We start from the raw sequence: 23,488 nt of genomic DNA, 5'->3' as shown, positions 1-23,488 counted from the left end.
AGGGGATACATAGACAACTTAAATAAGTGCAATCCATTTTTTTAATAATTTTTTATTTTTTATTTTTTTTAATATAATAATGTTGAATCGTTGTGAACAATGGCTAACTGTGCATGAACCATGAATCGTGGCGAACTGTGCACAAATCGTGATGGTTTTGAACCATGAACCATAACCATCTTGGACGGTTAAGATTAAGGGTTGACTCCAAGAACTGTCGAACCGATGGTTCCAAACTATCAAATCGTTGATTCCGAACATCTAACAGACGATGGCACAACTACATGCGAAACTAATAGAGACAATCACCGATCTCAACAACCTTGAAGAGATAGTTTCAAATCATGATGCTCTCAAATATACATTGAATGCATTTCCAAAAACCCAAGAGTGGACATCAATAATAGATTTTTATTACATCTCAAAGGATTTGGAGGTAAGTACTTTAGAAGAATTATTTTTAACCTTGGAATTACATGAATCTCGATATGTATAAGTTAAAGGCATAGAAAAGGCAAACAACAACATAGCTCTAAAAGCAAGGAAGAGTGAGATAGATTTAGAACTTCAATGGATGAAGATGAACAAGCATACTCGGTAAGAAAATAGATAAATTTTTTAAAACTAATAGTTTTGATAGGAGACAAACATTGAAACTATTAAAGAAAAGGCAAAAATGAAAGGTAAGGTGTTTCAATTGTGACGAGGAGGGTTACATAAAAGACAACTACCCCAAGCTTAAGAAAAAGATCAAAGAAAAGGGGAAAGACAATGTGAAGCCCAAGGAAAGAATGTTAAAAATAACTTGGAGTAAAACCTCATCTTCAAAGAATTCATAGACTGAGTGTATAGTTGATCTTACGCTAATGACAACTTATTAAGAAGAAGAGTTAAAAAGCTCAAATGAAGAAAGCAACAATGTAGGGGATTTTGACCTATGAATCTTACTATGTGTAATCTACCCTCAGATAAACTATACGATGCTATTAAAATGTTTTCTAGATAATTATGTAAGATTATAAATAAATGCACACTACAAGAAATTATAGATTTAACCACACCTAATAGACAACAGTTTTTTGAGAAACTGTTGTCTTTTTGTTATTTAACAACGGTTTTGTTGAAAACTGTTGTTGTTAGTCGTGTTTTTTAAAAAAAGACAACAATGTTTAAAAAATCGTTGTCTTTGACATACATAAGACAACGGTTTTATGTCAAAGACAACGGTTTTTTAAATATTGTTGTCTATGAGATATCTTTATTTGGCATACGACAACAGTTTTAATAAACCGTTGTCTATTAGTGTTGTTTAAAACTATGTTGAAACTATGTTGTCTATTAGTTTTAATCAACAGTTTAATCAACATAGTTATTTGCCTATGTTAAACTATGTTGTGTATTAGTTTTAATCAACAGTTTAATCAACATAGTTATTTGCCTATGTTAAACTATGTTGTCTCTAAGATGGATGGATTTTAATCAAACTAGGTTTTAAGATGGATGGATTAGCAACACTTCACGTTTTCTTTTTACCACATCGCGCGCACCGCCACCAAAAACCCGCGCTAACCCTAATCGCCATCTTCTCCCCGACGGCGACCGCCATCTTCTCTCCTTCCAGTCCACGCCGTTCACAAGTTCGCGATCGCCGTGGCTCATTTTGTCCCGAGGTGCGTTTTTCTTCTTCTAATCTGGTGAAGAATCATAGCTCCCGAACGCTTTTCTCTCTTCTTTGTGCTTTTCTCGGAGGCATAAAAGTGTCTTGTTCTCTTTTAGTCAATATATCATTTCCTTGAAACCACACTGCCAAAGAACACACCATCAGAAGCATCATGAACCTACGTGCCATGTATTACATATATCTTCCATTCTTCCACTTTCATTATCTTCTGTCTTCTTAAAGTTTGAAGTAAACCTACGTGCCATGTATTACATATATCTTCCATTCTTCCACTTTCATTATCTTCTATCTTCTTAAAGTTTGAAGTAAACTTTAAGGGCCCAACATTGTCAATGTGTGCAGCATCTTTAGCCAATTGTAATTCTAAATCATCATCATTTTCTGGGTGGGCATCCAAATCTTTGAACAGAAGGCTTCCCCTGGCATCTGAATGTATGTTTAAAATGTCACTGCTAGCTGAAACATCTGGATTTGCTGGGTTTGCAAGGATCCTTTCAATCTTTTCATTTATGCTAACTTCCTTGTCTCCTTGCAGCATTGTTTGCTTCATAGATTTTTCCAGCAAACAAGGATCATGAACTGCCTGTGGCATCTCATCATACTTATGGTCTTCACCTGGTAGTTGATTTGCCCTGAATTCATTGCAATCTTGTGAGAAAGCACCGACTGCTTTTGCATTATTGTGTTCTTCATATAGCATAACTCCAGTTTCTTTTCGGTTGATCTTAGTTTCCTCCAATTTCATCTGTATCTTCATCAACTACCAGCCCAGATACAAATTTCTGAGACATGGATGACTCTTTCTTTGAGCATGGTTCCTGCCTAGCTTCCTTCAGGGTTTCCACTGAATTTCCATTATCTTCTTTTATTTCAAGATGTGTCATGAGCTTGTTTTTCTTGTCAATGATTTGCTCTTATATACCTACACTAGATGTTATTCAAACATGATAGGCACAAGAATTTGGTCATCTATGAATGTAAAATAAGATCAGTATGATATTGGAAAATTAAAAGTGTCAAGCAATCTATGTAATAGTTTCAGTGGCACTAGACAACCTCCTAGCTTGTAGAATAGCTTCCTCTTGTAGTTTCTCAATATGCTGAATATTAGAGGATTTCACCATATATTGAATGTTAATTGACAAATTGTTACCTCAAGTTTCTCATAGTTGCCTGCAGACTAGCTTCCTGTTTCTTTATTCTTCAATGAAACAATAGTTGCCTCAAGTTTTTCAATATGCTTGCTTGCTTGACAAATTTTTAATCTGCTTTTGGTATTCATTAATAGTCCTATCTTTGAGCTAGAGTTCACATTATAGTTTATTTCAAATATTTTTTCATCTAAGGTGGTTTTGAACCCTTCACGTTTTTGCACTAAACCCTTCCCTTTCTTCACATCCATAGATAGTTTTTCTCTTATTAGCAGATTCGCTTATTTTAATAATTTAGTTACTTGATTGTATAGATTGTATGCTAAGAATATCTTATGTTTCTTGTTCATTGTGTTAAGATCTTATTGTATACTATACAATTGTTTTGAAGGTAGGTGTTATCTCATTTCTAGCTGATTAGTACTTATAACAAGAATGGACAAAGAATGGATGTCAAAGGATAGACTATCTAGTGAATATGATATTGGAGTAGAGTCTTTCTTGCAATTTGCACTGGAAAACGCTAACGATCCTAATGCAATACCTTGCCCATGTGCAAGATGTGGTAACATAAAGAAGAAAAATGTTGAAACTATAAGGGCACATTTGTATTGTAATGGTATAGATTTGACATATCATACATGGATATGGCATGGGGAAAGAACTATGACAGAAAACTCAATGAACAGTAATGATCGCGTGGGGCAAGATGAATACAAATATTTTGTCGAGGAGCCTATAGATATGGTGCAAGCTGTATATGATAGTTATGTTGAGAATCCAAGCGAGTTCAATAAGCTACTTGAAGATGCCAAGAAATGTTTATATCCTGGATGCACAAAATTCACAAAGTTATCTGCAGTTGTGAAATTATTTAACTTGAAGGCAAAATATAGTTGGAGTGATAAAAGTTTTACCGATTTACTTATTTTGTTAGGAGAAATGCTTCCAGATGACAATGAATTACCCTTATCTTTGTATGAGGCAAAGAAAAGCTTACGTGCATTAGGGATGGATTACGTGAAAATTCATGCTTGTCCTAATGATTGTATCTTATACCGGAAGGAGTACGAAGATTTTGCCAATTGCCCTACTTGCGGGACATCAAGGTGGAAGTTGAGCAACAAATCCAAGATAAAAGAAGGAGTTCCTGCAAAGGTCTTGTGGTATTTCCCACCCATGCCAAGATTTCAAAGAATGTTTCGGAATAAGGCGATATCCAAGGAGTTAACCTGGCATACTGATAAAAGAATTCATGATGGATACTTACGTCATCCAGCTGACGCACCTTCTTGGAAATTAGTTGATCGCATGTGGCCTGATTTTGCTTCTGAGCCCAGAAATCTGAGATTGACTATATCAGCAGACGAGATTAATTCCCACAGTTTGTTGAGGTCTACATATAGTTGTTGGCCAGTTTTAATGATCACATACAATCTTCCACCATGGTTGTGTATGAAGAGAAAATTTATTATGCTCACTTTGTTGATATCTGGTCCTAGACAACCAGGAAATGATATTGATGTTTACTTAGCACCTCTGATTGATGATTTAAAATGTTTATGGGATAAAGGTGTCGAAACATATGATGCATATCGAGAAGAAAGTTTCTCTCTTAAAGCTGTTCTGCTATGGACAATCAATGATTTTCCTGCATATGGGAACATGTCAGGATGTGTTGTGAAGGGATATCATGCATGCCCTATTTGTGCAGAAAAAACTTATTCAACAAGGTTGAAGCATTGTAGAAAAATGTCATATACAGGCCATAGAAGGTTTCTACCTTTATGTCATCCTTATCGAAGGCAAAAGAAGGCATTTAATGGAAACCAAGAATTTAACCTTGCACCAAAGCCATTGAGTGGCCATGAAGTTTTGGAAAGAGTTGAAAGAAATAATTATCAGTTGGGAAAAATCAGCGGAAAGCTATCATCAAAGAGGAATGATGGAGAAACATGTTGGAAAAAGAAATCAATATTCTTTGAACTTGAATATTGGAAAGAGCTACATGTTCGACATGTTCTTGATGTGATGCACATTGAAAAAAATGTCTGTGAAAGTCTCATCGGTACATTATTTGACATTCCAGGAAAAACAAAGGATGGAGTCGCAGCAAGATTAGACCTTATGGAAATGAATTTAAGAACTGAACTGACACCAAGGATTGGGGAGAAAAGAACGTTTCTGCCAACTGCCTGTTACACTCTAAGTAAAGCTGAGAAAAGAAGTATTTGCAATTCTTTGTCAGGAATAAAGGTCCCTGAAGGTTACTCATCTAATGTTAAAAACCTTGTGTCGATGAAGGATTTGAAACTTGTTGGCCTTAAGTCACATGACTATCACACTTTAATGCAACAATTACTTCCAGTGGTTATTCATGGTGTCTTGCCAAAACATGTCAGAGATACTATCACTCGGTTGTGTTTCTTCTTCAATGCGTTATATAGTAAAGTAATAGACGTTTTAAAGATGGATGACTTGCAAAGAGAGATTGTAATGATATTGTGTTTGCTTGAAAAGTATTTCCCTCCTTCATTTTTTGATATAATGATTCATTTAACTGTTCATCTCGTGAGAGAGGTCAAATTGTGCGGACCCGTTTGGTATAGACACATGTACCCATTTGAAAGATACATGAAGATTTTGAAAGGTTATGTGCGCAATCACAATCGGCCTGAAGGGTGTATAGCCGAATGTTATATTGCTGAAGAGGCTGTCGAATTTTGCTCAGACTATCTATCTAATGTCCACACAATTGGGATACCATCAAGTCATCACAAAGTAGAACGTACTAAGCCTTTATCGGGTGCAATAGTGCACTCCGCTAGGCATGATGAGTTGCAACAAGCACATCGTTACATATTGACGAATGATGATGAGATTGATCCTTATATCGAGTATGTTCTCTAACTTATCAATACTTTTATGCAATTTGAATTCATTCTATTGGTTTATTTATTTAAAATAATTCTATTAGGGCACACATGGTGGAGTTGAGAGCAAGATTTCCTCAAAAAGCTAAGTCCAAAAAGTGGCTACAAGATGAGCATAACCGAACATTTATTAACTGGTTGCATGATATTGTACGTTCCAAAACTACTATGTATTAGCATACATACAACTCTTGGTATCTTATGCAAAAATTTAATTTTTATTATATTGTTAACTATAGGTTGAACGTGCGGTTGACCATTCGACCCTTCAAATATCTGAAAGATTAAAGTGGATAGCGCGTGGACCTAGCAAGAAAGTGTTAAAGTATTCTAGTTATTTGATTGATGGGATTACTTATGCTACGAAAGAACGTGATGATGTACGAGTTGCTCAAAATTCTGGAGTAAGCTTAGTCGCAAAGACAATGCAAGTTGCCAGTGCAAAGGATAAAAATCCAATTGTGTCGGACATGATTTTTTATGGAGTTATTGAAGAAATATGGTTACTTGATTACCACAAATTTCAAATTCCAATGTTCAAATGTAATTGGGTGGAGAATAATAATGGTATAAAAGCAGATGATCTTGGTTTCACATTGGTAAATTTGAAACGAATTGGATTCAAATCAGATTCTTTTATCTTGGGAAGTCAAGCGAAGCAAGTATTTTATATTGAAGATCCTGAAGATCCTGTATGGAGTATTGTACTTGCAACTCCTACTAGAGAGTCATTTGAATATGCAAATGGGGATGAATTGGAAGACACTATAGTCCACTATCAATCTTTTACCAGAGAGTTACCATCAATGGATGCTTACGGAGTAGATGACAATGAACCCCAATGCCTTCGTGAAGATTGTGATGGCACTTGGGTTGAAAATGTTTAACCAATTATAGTTTTTTTTTGAAGATATGTTTGTAGACAATATTGATATGTATCTTGTTTTTGAATATGATTTTGTGCACATGATGGTATTTCAAATTTTTATCTATGTATGTTGATTTTCTTTTGTAGGTGAATTTCTTATTGTGTATTTTTTTTAAATATTGATATGTTGTTTCACTTTTTTATCAATAGATTAAATTTGAGATCTATGGCATCCTTTGGAAAGCTTAAAATCAAATCTGATGGTGATGACACAATTCATGCTTCAAGCAAGAGAAAAGGACAACCTGCAACGATTGGGAAGGGCAAAGGAAAAATTGCATCTACATCCACTAACAACAATTTACAGGTTGAGACAATGCTGGAATCTACAGACACTGAAACAACAAGAACATCTAGAGGTCGTACCCATCTGGATAAGCTTACTAAACAAAGGGTTCAAGGAATTCGAAATGAGGTAAGATTTAATAAACTTGGACAGCCAGTAGGAGGAGCTGCTATTGCAATGCAAAGTTACATTGGCTTGCTTGCTCGAGAAAAGGTCAAGATATCTTACAAGACGTGGAAACAAGTTCCAAATGAAGTTAAAGAATTGATATGGGAATCAGTTAATGTAAGTAAGTTAAAGAAATTCTGGTCAATTATCATGTTGCAAATTTTATTTGTCATATCATGGCATGCATGAAAAGATGAGTTAAAGATAGTAAAACAGTATGAATTGCCTGCTGTTCTTGCTACTCCAGCATTCAACAGTATGATTTTTATATATACAAGTTAAAGATTGGTTTTCTATTTCAAGTTGCTCTGCTGCATTTGCTCAGGTTTAGATAGTTCAGTTGAAGGTTCTTAAATTTCACAAGGTTCTGCTTCCTTTCTTTCAGCTTCGTATGTTTCAGTAGGTTGTTCTTCTGTTGTTCGTGATTCTCCTTGTTCCATTTCAGTTTTAGATCCCTCAGTAGGTTCTTTTTCTATATCAGTGGGGTTTTCATTTGTACTTAGTTCTGGTAGCTTTGTTTCTGCATTAGCATTGAAACAATTGTAAAGCAAAGAGAAAACCAGGATTGCATTGTCGTCCAGTGTCTCAACAAGAAATTACCAAATCTACAAACATTGTAAGACCTGATTACCAACTGCCAATCATCAAACAATTTCAAAACGAATGTTGCTCCAACTAGAAAACTTAGGATTATAAGTAACCAACAATCCTCAAAGGATCCTAACATTGTCCTAGGTTAATTGTACGAAATCAAGAACAAATCCATTTGTCTGTCATATCAGTGTCCAAAGCTAGTGCTGTTTGTATATGTCTTTACTTGCACTTGATTCTTCAAACAAAATGTTAAGGGCATGATTTTATATCTGATATACACAAATATCCAATATGTGCAATAGCACAACAACTGAACTTAAGGCTCTAGACATGTTAAATACTAAAGCTCAATCTTCCTAACAAAACTATACAAATACAAGAGAAATGGTTGTATATCTCATTGTTTGTGGTTGTCTACTACAATCCAAAGCTTCCATCCATCTAATAACTTGAATATCAAATGTTTTCTGTTTTAGATATTACAACCCTACTGTCAACCAAATTATTATGGGTGTATAATAACCTCCTATTTTAAGGCATTAGTTTCATCATATTCGGAAGTGGATACATCCATGCGAGTTACTACTTGCCTATAATAAGGCGAACGATGTTAACAGCGTTGAGACTCTATCGTTAACTAAATCATCCAGATTGAAAATAGATCCACAATTAAACTAATAAACAAATAGGGCAAATCAAAAGCCACGAGCACTCCTGCATTAGCTTTGTTTTGGTAATTTCAGATCTCCAAAACACTCAATGATGAGAATGCCTTAAACTTAATGTATGTGTGTGTTGTTTCAATGCTAGAATAATTTCCAGAAATTGTGTTTGCTTATGGTGTCAATGATGAATATAGGTACTAATCAGTTTATTGTATTCCCAATTGTGTTTTATAGCTGACATATGATGTTCCCCCAAGTTGGAAGAAGGGATGTTTGAATTCAGCAAGTAATAAGTGGCGTCAGTTTAAATCCCATCTCACTCAGACATTCATTTCGAAGAAGCTTGACAAACTCGAAGAGTTGGATGAACCACCTAGCGGCTATGGTCTTGCAAGAGATGATTGGATTTCTTTTGTCAGGACTCGCATGTCTGATGACTTTATTGTAAGTTTAGTCTTTTGTTCTTTCAAAATAAGTAGATATTAAGGTAAATGATGAATTAGTAAATTTGATATGTGGAATGTTTCACTTGACTAGAAACTAAGTGAACAACAGAAGGAGAAAAGAAAGAAGAACATATACCCCCATCGCCTTGCTCGTAAAGGATATGCACGATATGCTGAAGAAATAGTAAGTATATTTTGCTTATAAAATTCGTATAACGGTTTTGTTTAGCATTTAATAATCATTCTTATTTAACATATATCATGCAATTATTCTTGTTCTTAGGCAAATGAATTATGTGACGATGATGAAATCAATAGAGCTATTATTTGGAAGAAAGGAAGGGTTAATAAAGAAGGGAAATTTGATGGCCAAGAGTTGAAACAAACAATAGACAAGATTGTGAGAAGCTATGAGTAAAAATCAATTATTGTATTTCAATAAAACTTTTAAAGTAATTTTTTTTATTTGGATGACAGGATGATTATATACAACAGAAGCGTGAGGGTACACTCGAAATTAATGGGACAAAAGAAGATATTCTTACGAAAGCACTCAATTCAAGAGAACATAGTGGACGTGTGAGGGCTGTTGGAGGTCATATCACTCCATCATTGTTCTTTAATGGTAGTAGATGGAAGACTGACCATGTTGATAGAGAGCTACTGATTGAGCAAAAGAGAGAGTTGGTGGAGGCTAGAAAATTAATTCAAGACCAAGATACACGCATTCAAAACCTTGAAGCAATTGTCTACAAAAAGGGTGGATGGGGCAGTGACATTGATGACAAAGGAAGTTGCTCGGTAAAGTTACCTCAGCAAAATGACAATAAACTGAACACCGATAAGACTTTCCCCAGTCATGAAGAGTTCAATGATGTCGAAATGCAAGTTGTGGATAAAGAAGTTGCTTTACAGGTATATAAGTTGTGGTTATATTTATTATTAAAATAAAGAGTTAGTATAATTCAATGACACAACTATTTATCTTTTAGGGTAAATCAGTTATTTTGACATTGGATTCTAGCACAGACATTGTTGCATATGGTACAGTTGTTGAGGTCATTGGAGTTAATCACTCTCTCCATGGTGTTCCGTTACCCAAGAATTGTATGCGTGTATCCATCGATGAAGCAATGCAGAAATCAGCATGTTTGCCAGTTCCGATTCCCAATGAATGTGAAACTATTGGTGATGTTGTTGGAACCCATGTGGCTTGGCCAAAACACTTGCTGATGCTACGACAAAAGGTACATCTAAGATAATATTTCAAAGTAAATATCTGTGAAACTATTTAGTATTGCACCTATCTAAAAAGTTTACAATTACAATTATTAGAAGCGTCAAATGAAGAAAACGACACATGTAGAAAATAACCAGACTTTGTCATCAAGTGTGCCAAGATCATTGCGCGTGGTGTATTGTTATTGTAAGCGTGCTCTTGAGAATGGAAGGAAATTGTCAATTGCTTTAGGTCATGAGGTATTTCAAGATGATTATGAACTGAACTTGCATCTTGAGGACATTAGTGCTTTGTATCACTTGGAGCCAATTTCAGGAAATTGTGTGGTTGTTTACATATGGTAAGTCTTCGAATTACCTTAAACTTTGTTTGTTCTTTTTTAAATTTAGTATATAAGAAGCACATACTTTATTAGATCAGTATTTAATATCTAATATAGTTCTGATTTTTTTTATTTCAAATGGCAGGCATCTTTATAAAAAGTTGGTAAAAGAAAATAAGATTGATAAATTCAGATTTGTAAATCCGCATAGCATCCCAAACTTTCAAAAAACCACACAAGACAAAATAGGTAAAACTGAATGGTTGAACCAGAGGGCAAGTTTCTTAGTAGATAGGATGAGTGGTGCATCAATTAATCAATTAGTTTTGGTGCCAAGTTGCAATGGGTAATGAACATCTTTAATATCATTTTCAATTGATTATTTTAGTGAATTGTATGCACTAATTTTGTATTTGTGTGTAGTTTCCATTGGAATTTGACTGTCATTAAACCTCATAAGGAGATTGTTTACTTGTTGGATTCTTTAAGTCATCGCATTCGTGATGAAGATTGGAAATATGTTGTGGAAATGTGAGTTTATATATGCTTTTTATTATGTATTTAATTTAGTCATAAAACACTTATATATCAACTATGTTGAATGTATATATGAAGGGCGTTAAGATTGTTTAATTCGAACAATGGAAGGAAAGGAAGAAAGCATGTACAATGGGAAGTAATCAAGGTATGGGTACTTCTATTTCAATCAATCAAGGTATGTGTATATTTATCATTAACAATATCAATTGCCTTTAACGTAGGTTCCTAGGCAGCCAGATGCGAAACAATGTGGTTATTACGTGATGAGATTTATGAGACAAATTACTGAAGAAAATGCAATGATCGAGGGGGATACACTACCATCGATAGTAATATTATCTTTATCATCTCAAATAATTAGAAGTTATTTAGTTATTATTTTTTTCCAATTAATTATATTTTGTTCTTTAAGATCATATAATTTATGTGTGTTCACAGTTCACAAAAGCGGAGTACTCTCAAGAAGAAATTGATGAAGTGCGCTCTGAGATAGCAGAATGCATACAAGATCATATTTATGAATAGGTATATACATGAGTTCATCTTATTGCATTTGACAATAATAATATTCAGTTAAATTGAATACATGCTGCTTATACTTGATTGCACTTGATTTGGAGATATCTGTCTCTGAGTCCATTTACCAAATCCAATCGGCATGACTAAACTGCACACATGAGTTCACAAAACTGCACAGGACGTTATAGATGAGAAACGTAGCAGAAGAGCAGATTAGATGGCGTTTAGGTGAAGATCATATTAATTTCTGGTTTGATACATGGTTAGATGCAGGTCCTTTGTTTAATCCCTCAGTCTCATCGTTAAATCTTGGGCTTTTATGTTCTTTACTAGTTCTATCTATGTGATTTCCATGATCTAATTATCGGTATCCTCTATGATGTTGTCGGAAGTTTGGATTGCTCTTTTCTACTCTCTATTCCGTGTAAAAACTAAATAAACCATCTCTATGCTTTTGCATGATTGTCGGAGAATTTTATTCGAATATGAATTGGGGAAAATGCTAATATAGTTAGGAATTTTGATTCGTGCTAGAAGTTAGGCCGTTTACTGAGTCTATTTGAGTATCAAGAGAGTAGATCCTTATGATAATTGTGGGTTGATCAATTTGCTTGCTCTGTGAATTTAAATTAGTAAAGCTTGTTTGTTTAATTCTCTGTGTGTTGCTTTGTTGCTTCAGCCCTTGTTTGTATTTGTGATTTTGTATGCTCCGGAAATAAGTTGGAACTTGATTTTTCATGTCTAATTTAGCTAGATTCTATAATGCTTTTTTGATGCTCGATGATAGAACCAGAATCTGGTTGTTGCTCTAAGCCATTGCTTGCTCTGTGAATTTAGCTAGATTCTATATGCTTCAAATTGGATAGAATTTTTTTGGGTATATGTAAAGTTGATAGGTTTGGTTTACCATACTTAAGAGTTACTTGTAAAGCCATATAGCTGGTCTTTTAAGACATACTACTCTGAGTTTTTGTAAAACTGTAATAAGGTCTGGTACGTGTGAAATTTCCAAGAGATCCATTTTTTATGCCATTTACTCCTGGGAAATGAATTAACTTGCAATCATATGCTGCAGTTTCTGTGAAAGGAGAAGAAAAGAGAAGCTAGGAGGGAGGAGAAACCAGAAAAGGCTGCAGTTTAGAAGATGCACAGGTAGAGAAGACGTGCTCCAACAAAACATGATATTTTGGACTATATGTGTGATATATATAAACTTTTGGCTGTGTAAACTTTTGTGATGTTTGAATGTTGATGTTTGGTACTTTTGTGATGTTTGAATGTTGGAATATTTGCATTGTAAATATTGATTATGTAGGTTTTTTATCAATGAAATTTGCACTGGATGTTTTTTATAAACCATTGAGTAGGAAAAGATTAATAAGTTTTTTATTTATTGTCAAAATATTGTATATTGTACCCAAAGACATCAGTTTAAATATGTCAAACTGTTGTCAATGGCGTTAAAAGACAATAGTGACAAACTGATGTTATTTAACATCGTTGCCTAAAAAGACAACAGTTTTTAACCGTTGTCAAACCGATGTCGTTGGCTAAAAAGACAACGCTTTTTAGCCGTTGTCGTAGACAGTTCAAAACTGTTGTTGAAGAGCCTAGGCATACGCTCAAAGACAACGGTGAAAAACTGTTGTCTTTGTAGGAAAAGACAACAGTTTTTCACCGTTGTTAAAATGTTGTCTTTGCCTTCGCAGACAACGGTTAAAAACTGTTGTCGTTTGCCACCCTTTTTAACAACACAGCCTTTAACAACAGTTGAAAATGGCCTACGACAACGGTGAAAAACCGTTGTTGTATGTCTTTTTTCTTGTAGTGGCATGGAATTAAAAAGGATTAAAATTGAATTGGAAAATTCATGTTCTAAGAAGAAGTTGAAAATATTAAGGATGCAAATGCAAAATTAAGGGAACAAGTAAAAACTCATAAATTTGCATTAGAAAATTTTTCAATTGGTTCAAACAATCTAAATATGATGTCAAATAGCAAAGAACAAAATTTATCCAACAAGGATTAAAGTATGAAGGACAAAAATGTAATTTTAGATAACCTATGGATCAAATCAGAAAAATAACAAAATATTTTATTCTAAAAAAATTGATAAATGTAGTAAGTATAAATTTATTTTGGGCGCCTAAATATATTCTGATCACTTGGAAAAAATTTTAAAATAGTTAACTATAGAAAGAATTTTTTTTACAAATGGTTGACTCAATATGTAAATACGAAATAAATAATTTGTTTTCTAAATATTCTATTCAAAATATTTTTCTATGAAACTATAGAATGTTTTCTATTAGTTAGTAAAATTTCATGATTTATAGATAAGTAGAAATATTTCTAAAATTATTCTTAGAAAAATATGTGTATTGAAATTACAAAAATAATAAAAAGACTTTTTCAATGGAACTAATTTTATGTGATAGGAAATAATGAGTTGTATACTGATAAACATTTCATAATTTTCTGCACTTCCAAGATATTTTTTATGAATTTCCAGGGAAAATATTTTTGGAAACCTCAAATTTTGATGTTGTTTGACGAACATCAAAAAAGGAGAATATTAAAACCCCTAATGGCGTTTTGATGTGTTATCAAATAAATTTAAGTTATGACATATATGTGTTTGAATTTGTATATTTAAATGTGCAGAGATTTAGAAGAACATATAGATACCCAATGGCTAAGGAGCATAGGAGATGACAAACCTTGGCAGAAGACGCAAGCAAATGAGAAGGATGACACGGGAAAGAAGTTGACATGCTTGGTGCATCCGAGGGACAAGGAATTGCGAAAGAGTACCCTGATAGAACGAGAAGAACGCACACTCGATGCATCCGAGGAACAAGAAGCTAAGAGGCAGACTATGTAAGGTGACTAAGACGAAGTCTGGACAAATACATGTTCAGGTGACCAAGCAACAATACAGGTGATCAGAGAAGGTAAAGCTAGCAAATGGTCAAGTCTAAGGTTGACAATTTTCAGGCGATCGAAACCAATCTAAGAGACTGTATGTCATCGCCATGTCAGTAGGAGTTGTTGCTGAAACGGATCAGGACGGCATCTATGTTAGCAAGTCTCTAGGCGATCGGAGAATGGAGCCATTAGCAAATCGTTGCTAGAGTCAATCAAAGTTCGACGAATTTAATCGACCGAGAGCATCTAGTCAACCGGAGAGCATTCAGTCGACCAGAGAGTGTCATGCCAATAAACGATCAGATCGAGATGAATGCTATAAATAGAACTGAAGCTCGAAGAACAAACATAACACACTCGTATAATTCTTTCTCTTTCCGTTTTATTTTAGTATTCTCATCCTTAACTGTTATAAGAGGTTTCTTCGCCTCCTGGTAGTTTCAAAAGATGAGAAGATAGTGAAGCTTGCATAGCTCTTCGATTGACAATCCGAAGATTGTAAACCGAGTAATTAGTCTAGCCTTTTTCTTTTGATGTTTGCATTTTATTATTAATGTGTGTCCTTGATAGATTGTTAGCAAGAGAAATAGATTCGTTTCTAATTTGCAAGTTGCTATTCACTCCTCCCCTTTAGCGATCTAAACTGCTTCCGCTACATCATCATCTACCGTCGAGATTGTGGCCGAGACTAGGGGGTTTGTTGCCGAGACTAAGAGGGAGTATAGATTGTGGCCGACACTAAGGAAGGGTCAATTGTTGAGATTGTTGAGGAGTCTGAGAGTGAGAGGAAATCTGAGATTGAGAGATAGTCTATTTCCGAGACTGTGGGGAGAGTATGAGATTGAGAGGAAGTTTGAGGTTGAAAGGGAGTTTACTGTCGAGACTAGGGTGTTATCTACTGAGACTGAGAGGGAGTTTGAGACTAAGAGAAGTTTGCTACTGAATCTGTGGGAGAGTTTGAGAATGAGAGGAAGTATCAAACTGAGAAGAAGTTTGCTGAGATTGCAAGGAAGTTTGAGACTGTGTGATATGGTCAATGGCTTGTACTTTAATTGCAGGGATCAGTGAACACGACCCGTTCGATCAAATCTAATCAAAGTCAACCTTTCCTTAAGTCAATTTTGACTTTGATTAACAGATCACATGACTCTTGACTTACGGGATCGGACCAGTAAGCGCCAAAAGAAACCTCCGCATCGATTATCATTTTGTCGACCTTGATACACACTTACACTTATATTTTATCAATTGGGCTGCTCCGTTTTCCCAGCCAGACCCGCCACGGACCCAAGTCTACGAGTCGCTGCCAACAGATGCATTCCGCCTGTGTATAAATAGAGGTCGCAGGGCCGAGTGACTGATCTGGATTAATTGCAACAAGTCAAGCTGACTCGTGTTGACCTAGGATCCGATTACTTGAAAGAAGTCAAGCTGTGCTGGGGAAAGAGATCGGTTGTCTACCATTAAACAAAGATCTCCTTGACTATTTCTCCAGGAATTAACACTAAACTGTGCAGACAGACATATAGCTTTATCAAGAACAAGACATTAGAATTATCCAAAACAACATATTGTTAAATAATAATAAGCCAGAGAGAGAGTGGTTGGGAACCTGAACATTTAGAGATGTATAAAGTGTGACACTATATATAAATTTGTTAATTAACATTATTATCGGATTATTATTTCACTAACCATATATAGTTTAGAAAAATACTCCTACTCACATCAACTCACAATTGTGGACAAAGGCAAAAGTACAAATGGTTAATTAATTACTTACTTCCAATCCAACAATTCTCCAATATTATCATATGAAGAAAGTGGATATGCATTCTACATTTACACCACTCAACCTGCAGTGTGAACTTGGCCTTGCTGAAGTCCATGAAGAAGGTGGCAAGCTCTATAACGAGAGAGGAAAAGGTGAATTATATTCATAGGACTGTGTAAAGAAGATGAACCTAGATGAGACTTAATTTTGAGCTATGTTTAGAGAGAGAGAGAGAGAGAGAGAGGATAGCCATGTATCATGGCTTCCGAGTGCTCCTCCTGCCGGCCATATAGTAATAAAATAGTCACTAGAAATAGACATCAAACCGCGTAGTTAACTTAACTCCATTAATTAATTTTGTTGTTTTTCTCACTGTATTAATTCACAGTCTCGACAAAAGCAATGCTCGCCTCTTGTCCCTTCCCCTCCGGTTCTTCTTCTCTCCGTCCCATTTAGTAGTTCTCTGCGCGGAACTGTTCGCCTTGTGGAATGGAAGGCGATCGGCACGGCGAGGAGGCCAGCTCCGGAGACGACGACGCCGACGCGGGCACCCGGCCGCACCCTTACTACGGTTGCACCTTCTGCAAGAGGGGCTTCTCCAACGCGCAGGCCCTCGGCGGTCACATGAACATCCACCGCAAGGACCGAGCGAAGGCGGTGGCGCCGCCTCCGCCGGCAGTACCGTCGTCGCCCGAGCGAGGCGTAGATCAAGGGTATTATTACGGGTGCTACGGTGACGGTCAATCCGCGTACTCGCCGCTGTCGTCGTCGGCGCGCCGCCTTCTGGGGGAGGATCTCAGGTTGGGCCTGAGCAGCCCCGGTGGCGGCGCCGCCGCCTCCGCCGTCGCGGGTGCGGGAGAGAGGAGGAGGCAGGAGGTGGAAGAAGACGGCGAGGTGGATTTGGAGCTTAGGCTCGGTCATCGACCACATGATCATAAGAGACGTGCAGCGTAGCTTCTGTCTATAATATCTCTCGATATAAATATATATATATACACGTTAATCATGAATAATGTTCAGTAATATTCTATCATACATTTTCTTACATTTAAGATTTAAATCGATCGACGATGTCAGTTTTATGTTTGCAACTTACAAAATCATTGTGTATGAATGATAAAAAAAAGGGTGTAATTTGGATGATGATCTTTGATCGAGTAATTGATATGACAATGGTGCTATATATAGGGCAGTGTTAGTTTGCACATACATACAGTCGGATAAGGTTGGAGTACAATTGAGTGGAAAGCCATCCACATTTGGAAGCCATTAATTAATAGATTTGAAGGATTTTTAGTCGAAGGTTAACGAGAGAGGAGATGGAATGAAACCGGGCTCAATGAAACAACTCTATCATCCAAGTACCAAATAGGAGAGGTTTAACTTTGTGATGTATAAATAGCGCCTTAGATATTAGATGAATCACGAGGTCACATGGCATGTCTGCCAATGTGAGTCCTGGTTCAAGACGGAACCTAGGTGAATTTGGTCGAACTCAGGATGAGCTCGGGTCAAGTCGGACCTGTCCTCTCGAGTTCATTTTAAGGAAGAGTTCAGTTCAGATCAGTCTAACTTGTGATGAGCTCGGGTCTGGTCAGATTGTTCTCCTTGTGAGAGCTAATTCAACAAGAAGGTTGAGTACCATCGGTTTTAAAAGTAAAGAGTCATATCTAGATTATAGCGAAAAAGGAGTTTTATTTAGGGGGTATTTGACTAAACTTATTAAAAATAGTTTATAAATTTGTACAATTTATAAATTATTTTAGGAGCTTATAAGTTGTTAAATCTTATTTTAAAAATAAGTTGTTAAAATATTTGGGTAAACTTATTACCATCAAAGTATTGATGTGTTTGGTATTATAAGATCTTTTTATTAATAAAATTATCAAAAAGGATATAATATTATTAATAGAGAGTTTTGAGCGAATTTTTTACAGGAGAGAGAAAATTGGAAAGAGACGTTTGCGGAAAAGATGACACGGCATTGAAAGAGAAGTCGACGGAGATAAAAAGATATTAGTCTTATAAAAAGTTACGAAGGATAAGATGAGGATTTATGAAATTATATAAGGATATTTTAGAGAAAAAAAATTATTAAAATAAGATAATTTTTAAAAAAATAAGGTATTCCATACTTTTTTTTAAAACAGCTTTATAAACTCCAAAACAACTTATTTTGACAGCTTATAAGTTGTTTGAAAAAAAATTATCAAATAAATTTGAAGAGCTTATAAACTCTTTTAGAGAGTTTATAAGCTCAACCAAACACTCTCTTAATAACAAAAGATAATCTTAAAACAACTGAACACGCTTAAATAAATAAATAAATAAATCTTAATTCATAAAAGATAAAAAAATATCAAAATATTTTAAATGTATAAAATATAAAAATTATTAAAAATAATAAAAACACCTTCTAATCTCTTTTTGATTTCTTTCAATTGCCGGCCTCTAGCTGACCCAAGCTAATCCAGCAAGAGGTTGACTCGATCGCTAGAAGTCGATTCACCAGAGACGACACGCTAGAGCTCAGCCTGGCAGGAGACGATTGACAAGAATCAACTAATCCCTGATCTTGGACTGGATCAGGGTCGCCGAGTCAAACAAACCGAGTGCGACAATTTGATTGAGCGAGCCACTTGACTTAACCAGTTAGTCAATTTGATAATGTTGATCGATATATATATGAGCACTATTGGGTCTGTTAGAATATTTGAGTCAGTCAAACAAACTAATCGATTCCAATCACCTCTCTTTTCGTTCCTTCGATCCGGCGAATGCTCGGAACCAAATCATCTCCGTCGGTCGGAGGATCTCCGAGGTGAGGAGCCGGCCCGCCATGGAGGGCGGACCGATCCCACTGCGCACCGGTCCCTAGAGGCGGCCGCAGCCGAGGTATCAGCTGCTTCGGACTCGTCGACCATGCTGAGGGTTCGGCTAGGGTATTATACCTTCTTCTTCTTCTTCTATATTGTTATCAGTTAATCCTTGTAATATTTGGGTGTATGATGTTGGTGGATCACAAACATGAAAGGAAACAAACACAACTCAAGTTCTTCACGCTCACTTATTGTGTAAAGTCAAGAGGCGGCATTGACAGATCGAACTTATTCCTTCCTTTGTTGTTTGTTTCATTAAAGCAAGGTTTCAATTTAGTTTGAGTAATACATTGCTAAAATGGAAAACTGGTACATTGGGATAAAAAATGTATGTTTATCATTATCAAAATCGTTGGCTAGCTGTTGGATCTGTACCAATTCGTAACCAAGGAGTAAATAGCCATGTAGTGTGTGCCTCATGCAATATTCATTGAGTATCCCTCAATAAGTGTTCAAACCACCAGAAATTTGTGTGGTCCGTCAACTTGTCCATTGCCTGACTAGTATACACAGCTTGTACCTGGCTGGGCTACATGATTCTGCACCATATAGCATCTCATTCATTGTAATCAAATATTTGCTCTAGTAACTAGATGACAGTTTCCCCTTAGAACAAAACTCTGGCTCTCAAATTTGAGTTCCAGAAGGCATTTAATTTTATCAGGTGGAACCTTTATTAAAATGTCCAACTGCCAACAGTTGCAGTAAAAATGGGTTACTTAGGTTTCAATGGTCCTGCACGTGAACAGTGCAAAATGTTATGCCATCCTCATATGAGAAATAGGCCAAATTGTTGAAACTTTGGTAAGCTGCAGGGGATCAGTAAAATCTATTACCGAATGGTATTCAAGCATTTCAATAGGCAAGTGATACTGTAATTTTTCTGTCATAATGAGATCCACGAAATCGTCCACGACATCATCCATTCAAGCAAGCAATTCAGTGAATGCAATGAAAACTATTTTTTCTTTCTGATTTAGCGCTTCCTTGATTTGGCTGTAGCTTATATCTCGGAAGTGATCTGTTTATCAGTTTTCTTTCAGATCTAACGGCTTGTTTTGTTTGAATTACTTATTTCATACGTCTAGTCTTTGCCTTTTGAAGTGGACAATTGTGATGCGGGATCATACGAAAAAAAAGAACCTATGTCATTATATGAACCCTTTTTCATTGTTGGTCTTCATTCAAATCTTGGATCTTAGAAAACATCAATATCATGGATGTATGCCTACTTTGGAACCTCAGGTCTGCTTTATTCACTGTGGCATTGTCCACTTTTAATTTCTGATTAACATCTTATTTTAGTTTGTAGGCATTTATTAGTACATGCTTGCTCCATCTTTGTTCTAGTGATATTATGATGCTGAACTCTTCTAAACTGCATTTTTTATCAATACTTTTGTACTTCATGTTTTAACGTTTTAACTTAGTTTATTATTGTCAATTAACTAAATTTTCCCCCCTTACCATGTGGCATAATCTGATACAATGGAATGCTTTTCAAACTTATTTTGATTGGTTTATTAGAACTCAATATGTAATCAAAGTGTCAGATCAAGGTCCTTATTTAAAATTTAATGATTATGCTTTGCTCCAATATGCTTCAATATTCATGAACTAGAAAGTGACTCATTTCCTTCTATTTTTCTTTCTCAATTTATTCAGTCGCAGACATTGTTTCCATTGCTTATCCGGTACTTCACTTTCACCTTGTATTCCCATTCCCATAAGCAATCTCTAGCACATTAGATAGCTGTAATAAGTTATTTTCTGTTTCTTTAAGATGGTTAGCATTTCAATTATAAATCCGTTGATATTCATAACGAAAATAGCGGAGCATGCATTTCAAGTGGCTGCAAATTGCAATCCTCTCTTACTTTTCCAGTATCGGATTTATAGCCTATTAGTTTCACTTGGTGCTAAATATTCTGTTAGTGAGATTTTTGACTCGTACATTTTGGATATCTGTGGAATGCCACTGCTCACATGCTGTTCAAATTGGGACTGCAGATTCTTTTTAAGTGCCTGTTTTATGCTTTCCCGAAAATGTTAAAGGTTTGTCGTAGTTGTTCAAAATGCTATCTCACTAACCAGTAATGTCTTAGTTGTTCAAAACGTTTTTGTTATTATATATGACTGATTCTATTGTGTATTCTATTGTTGTAAAGACTGGTGGACTTCTCACCAACAACATATTAAGTCTTCATCCATCCACCTCCGCGACAGTAATATGGCACAACATAAGGGAAAAGTCTGAATCACGGGAGAAGAAAGAAATGTTACAGAAGCTACCTTTGAGGAAGAGTTCATTGAAGAGAATGCATCTGACCCTCTCTGATCATCGTGAACCTCTTTAGGTTAGTTTTTTTACCCTTCTTTCTTTTACTATGATATGACTACCCATAAATAACATAAAATCACTATACAAGAATATTCTTGGTCAATAAATAATGATGAACCTGGTAACACCGAATTTAGACGATCGGTAGACGATCGGTCTGATGCCATTAAAGTTTGAATTACAACCTAAATATGAAAAAACACTGCTTGCCTTGAAAGATAACCAGGAACGAGTTCCTGCAGGGGCGACCTGAGAACACATCACCAGCCAGCACCAGCAGGAGCCATTCGAGGGTGGTGCATGTGCTCACAGATCGCTCCTGTTGGAACCCTGTCTCCAACCCTTCCTCTGCTGCAGCGGCTGCCGTTGTTGCTTCTGATATTTTTGAGATTATGCTTCTGTTTATACTGCAGCTCCCTCGGGAAACTTGTACTCCAACAGTTTGTGGTGTACTGGAAGCAGCGTTTTTGATAAAGAGGGAGTACAGTTTGATAGTACCATTCTAATCCATGCACATCAAACGATAATTTCTTTCTTTTTTTTCATTTTATTTTTTTTAATTGATATCCGATATTTAATTTACACAGATTAATTTCATGGATTACCAATTTGATTTTATGATTTCTTTTTTACCGATCATGGCAGCGGACGGTCTATTAATCTAATGTGATTAATGTTCTGGATTAATCACCTATTAAGGCGGATGGCCCGGCTTGGCCCATTAATTATAGTAAAATTCTATTAAGTTAAAATAATTTACTATATTTGAAAGTTTGATTTTATTAATTTTAAATTTTATTTATTTAAAATAAAAAAATCTTAATTATTTTGATTTTAATTTTTTAATTTTATTAAACTGATTTAAAAAGTATTTTTTAAAAAAACAATAGATTATTGTGGATAATTTGGTTTGATTTTGATTTTAGAACTCTGTTTTTTAAAATGTAGCATTGTTATAGTGTTGATTTTTATTTTTGAAAATTAATATTATAGTTCAGTTATTTTAGTTTTTATTGAATTAATTAATGTTTTATCAGTTTGATTTATTAGTTTGTTTTTTTTTGAAAAAATCGGTGATTATCATTTAGTTTGAAAAAAATTTGTTTTATTCCATTTCGTTTTTATTTAATCAATTCTGTTTTAAACCAATTGCAAGCTCTATACATGTTGGGAACTAATCAATAATAATAATAATAATAATAATAATAATAATTATTATTATTATTATTATTATTATTATTATTATTATTAAATAAATACTGGAATTCATGACCATGATAATTTTCTTGATAATCCCAAATTAATTTACATAATAATTAATCTATGGGCGGCAATAATTAGTAATGAAAGCCCTATATTTGGGTTAGATTCTTACTTATTGAGCTTTTTTTATAAAATGAAAAAAAAATTAAGGGAGAGGGTTTTGCTTAGTTTTCAATTTCTGAAAATAAGATGAAAATAAATAAATAAGAGTCAAAATGATTCACTAAAATCAATGAACAAATAGAGCAACAATGAAGTTAAGCTAACAAATTTCTCCCTATATATTAGGGAGAATATTGGAGACTCTACATTTCTTAGAGAGAAAAAAAATAGATGCTAAATTTAATTAAAAAAAAAGATAAAGATTATTTTTAAATTTTCTTCTATTTAATTTGTTTGATTTTTATTGAAAAAATTTGATCGGTTTACTCTAATTTTTTTTATTAATTGATTCGATTTTGTATTTATTGCTCAGCCTAGGCATGGTGGGAACAATCAATTGATGACAATAATAAATAAATAAATAAATAAATAAATAAAATCCTTAGAATCATGGTCATGCTAATTTTCTTAATAATTCAAAATGAATTTCTATTTATTGGGCGGCAATAATTAGTAATGAAAGCCCTAAATTTGGGTCAGATTCTTACCTTATTTAGCAATTTTTATAAAATGGAAAAAAAAAATTAAGGGAGATGGTTTTACTTATTTATTTACTTTCATCTTTTTTTCTTAAATTGAAAATTGAGTAAAAATAATTCTCCGCCAATCCACAAGTCCAGTGGCCAAAGCATTAGTCCATAGTCTAATATAGCAACATCTCATATTTT

General features: G+C 34.9%; 2 protein-coding genes and 1 long non-coding RNA gene across 3 annotated transcripts; all 3 read left to right on the top strand.

Moving 5' to 3' along the window:
- Positions 1-6,859: 6,859 nt before the first annotated feature.
- On the top strand, positions 6,860-10,436 carry LOC122011209. The gene is made up of 7 exons (XM_042567615.1): positions 6,860-7,264; positions 8,641-8,850; positions 8,944-9,036; positions 9,136-9,252; positions 9,330-9,767; positions 9,845-10,099; positions 10,188-10,436. The coding sequence occupies exons 1-7, from the start codon at positions 6,860-6,862 to the stop codon at positions 10,434-10,436; spliced, it is 1,767 nt and encodes a 588-aa protein (XP_042423549.1).
- A 6,228-nt stretch (positions 10,437-16,664) lies between these two features.
- LOC122011208 lies at positions 16,665-17,129 on the top strand. Its single transcript, XM_042567614.1, has one exon. It carries the CDS (start codon positions 16,665-16,667, stop codon positions 17,127-17,129), a length of 465 nt encoding a protein of 154 aa, XP_042423548.1.
- A 1,758-nt stretch (positions 17,130-18,887) lies between these two features.
- Positions 18,888-21,940, top strand: LOC122010104. Its single transcript, XR_006119786.1, has 3 exons — positions 18,888-19,117; positions 21,223-21,411; positions 21,638-21,940. It is a non-coding gene; the product is annotated as an uncharacterized LOC122010104 (long non-coding RNA).
- Positions 21,941-23,488: the final 1,548 nt, after the last annotated feature.

This window comes from Zingiber officinale, chromosome 8A (genome assembly GCF_018446385.1).
Source record: "Zingiber officinale cultivar Zhangliang chromosome 8A, Zo_v1.1, whole genome shotgun sequence".
Classification (NCBI taxonomy): domain Eukaryota; kingdom Viridiplantae; phylum Streptophyta; class Magnoliopsida; order Zingiberales; family Zingiberaceae; genus Zingiber; species Zingiber officinale.
This window is presented reverse-complemented; position numbering and strand designations above follow the sequence as displayed.

What these genes read in the sequence shown, in the direction of transcription:
- LOC122011209 (XM_042567615.1), top strand. Translation starts at nt 6,860, where the DNA reads ATGGCATCCTTTGGAAAGCTTAAAATCAAATCTGATGGTGATGACACA. An exon ending in GCATGTCTGATGACTTTATT is followed by an intron (nt 8,851 to 8,943) that starts GTAAGTTTAGTC and finishes TCACTTGACTAG; the next exon opens with AAACTAAGTGAACAACAGAA. An exon ending in AACAAACAATAGACAAGATT is followed by an intron (nt 9,253 to 9,329) that starts GTGAGAAGCTAT and finishes TTTGGATGACAG; the next exon opens with GATGATTATATACAACAGAA.
- LOC122011208 (XM_042567614.1), top strand. Translation starts at nt 16,665, where the DNA reads ATGGAAGGCGATCGGCACGGCGAGGAGGCCAGCTCCGGAGACGACGAC.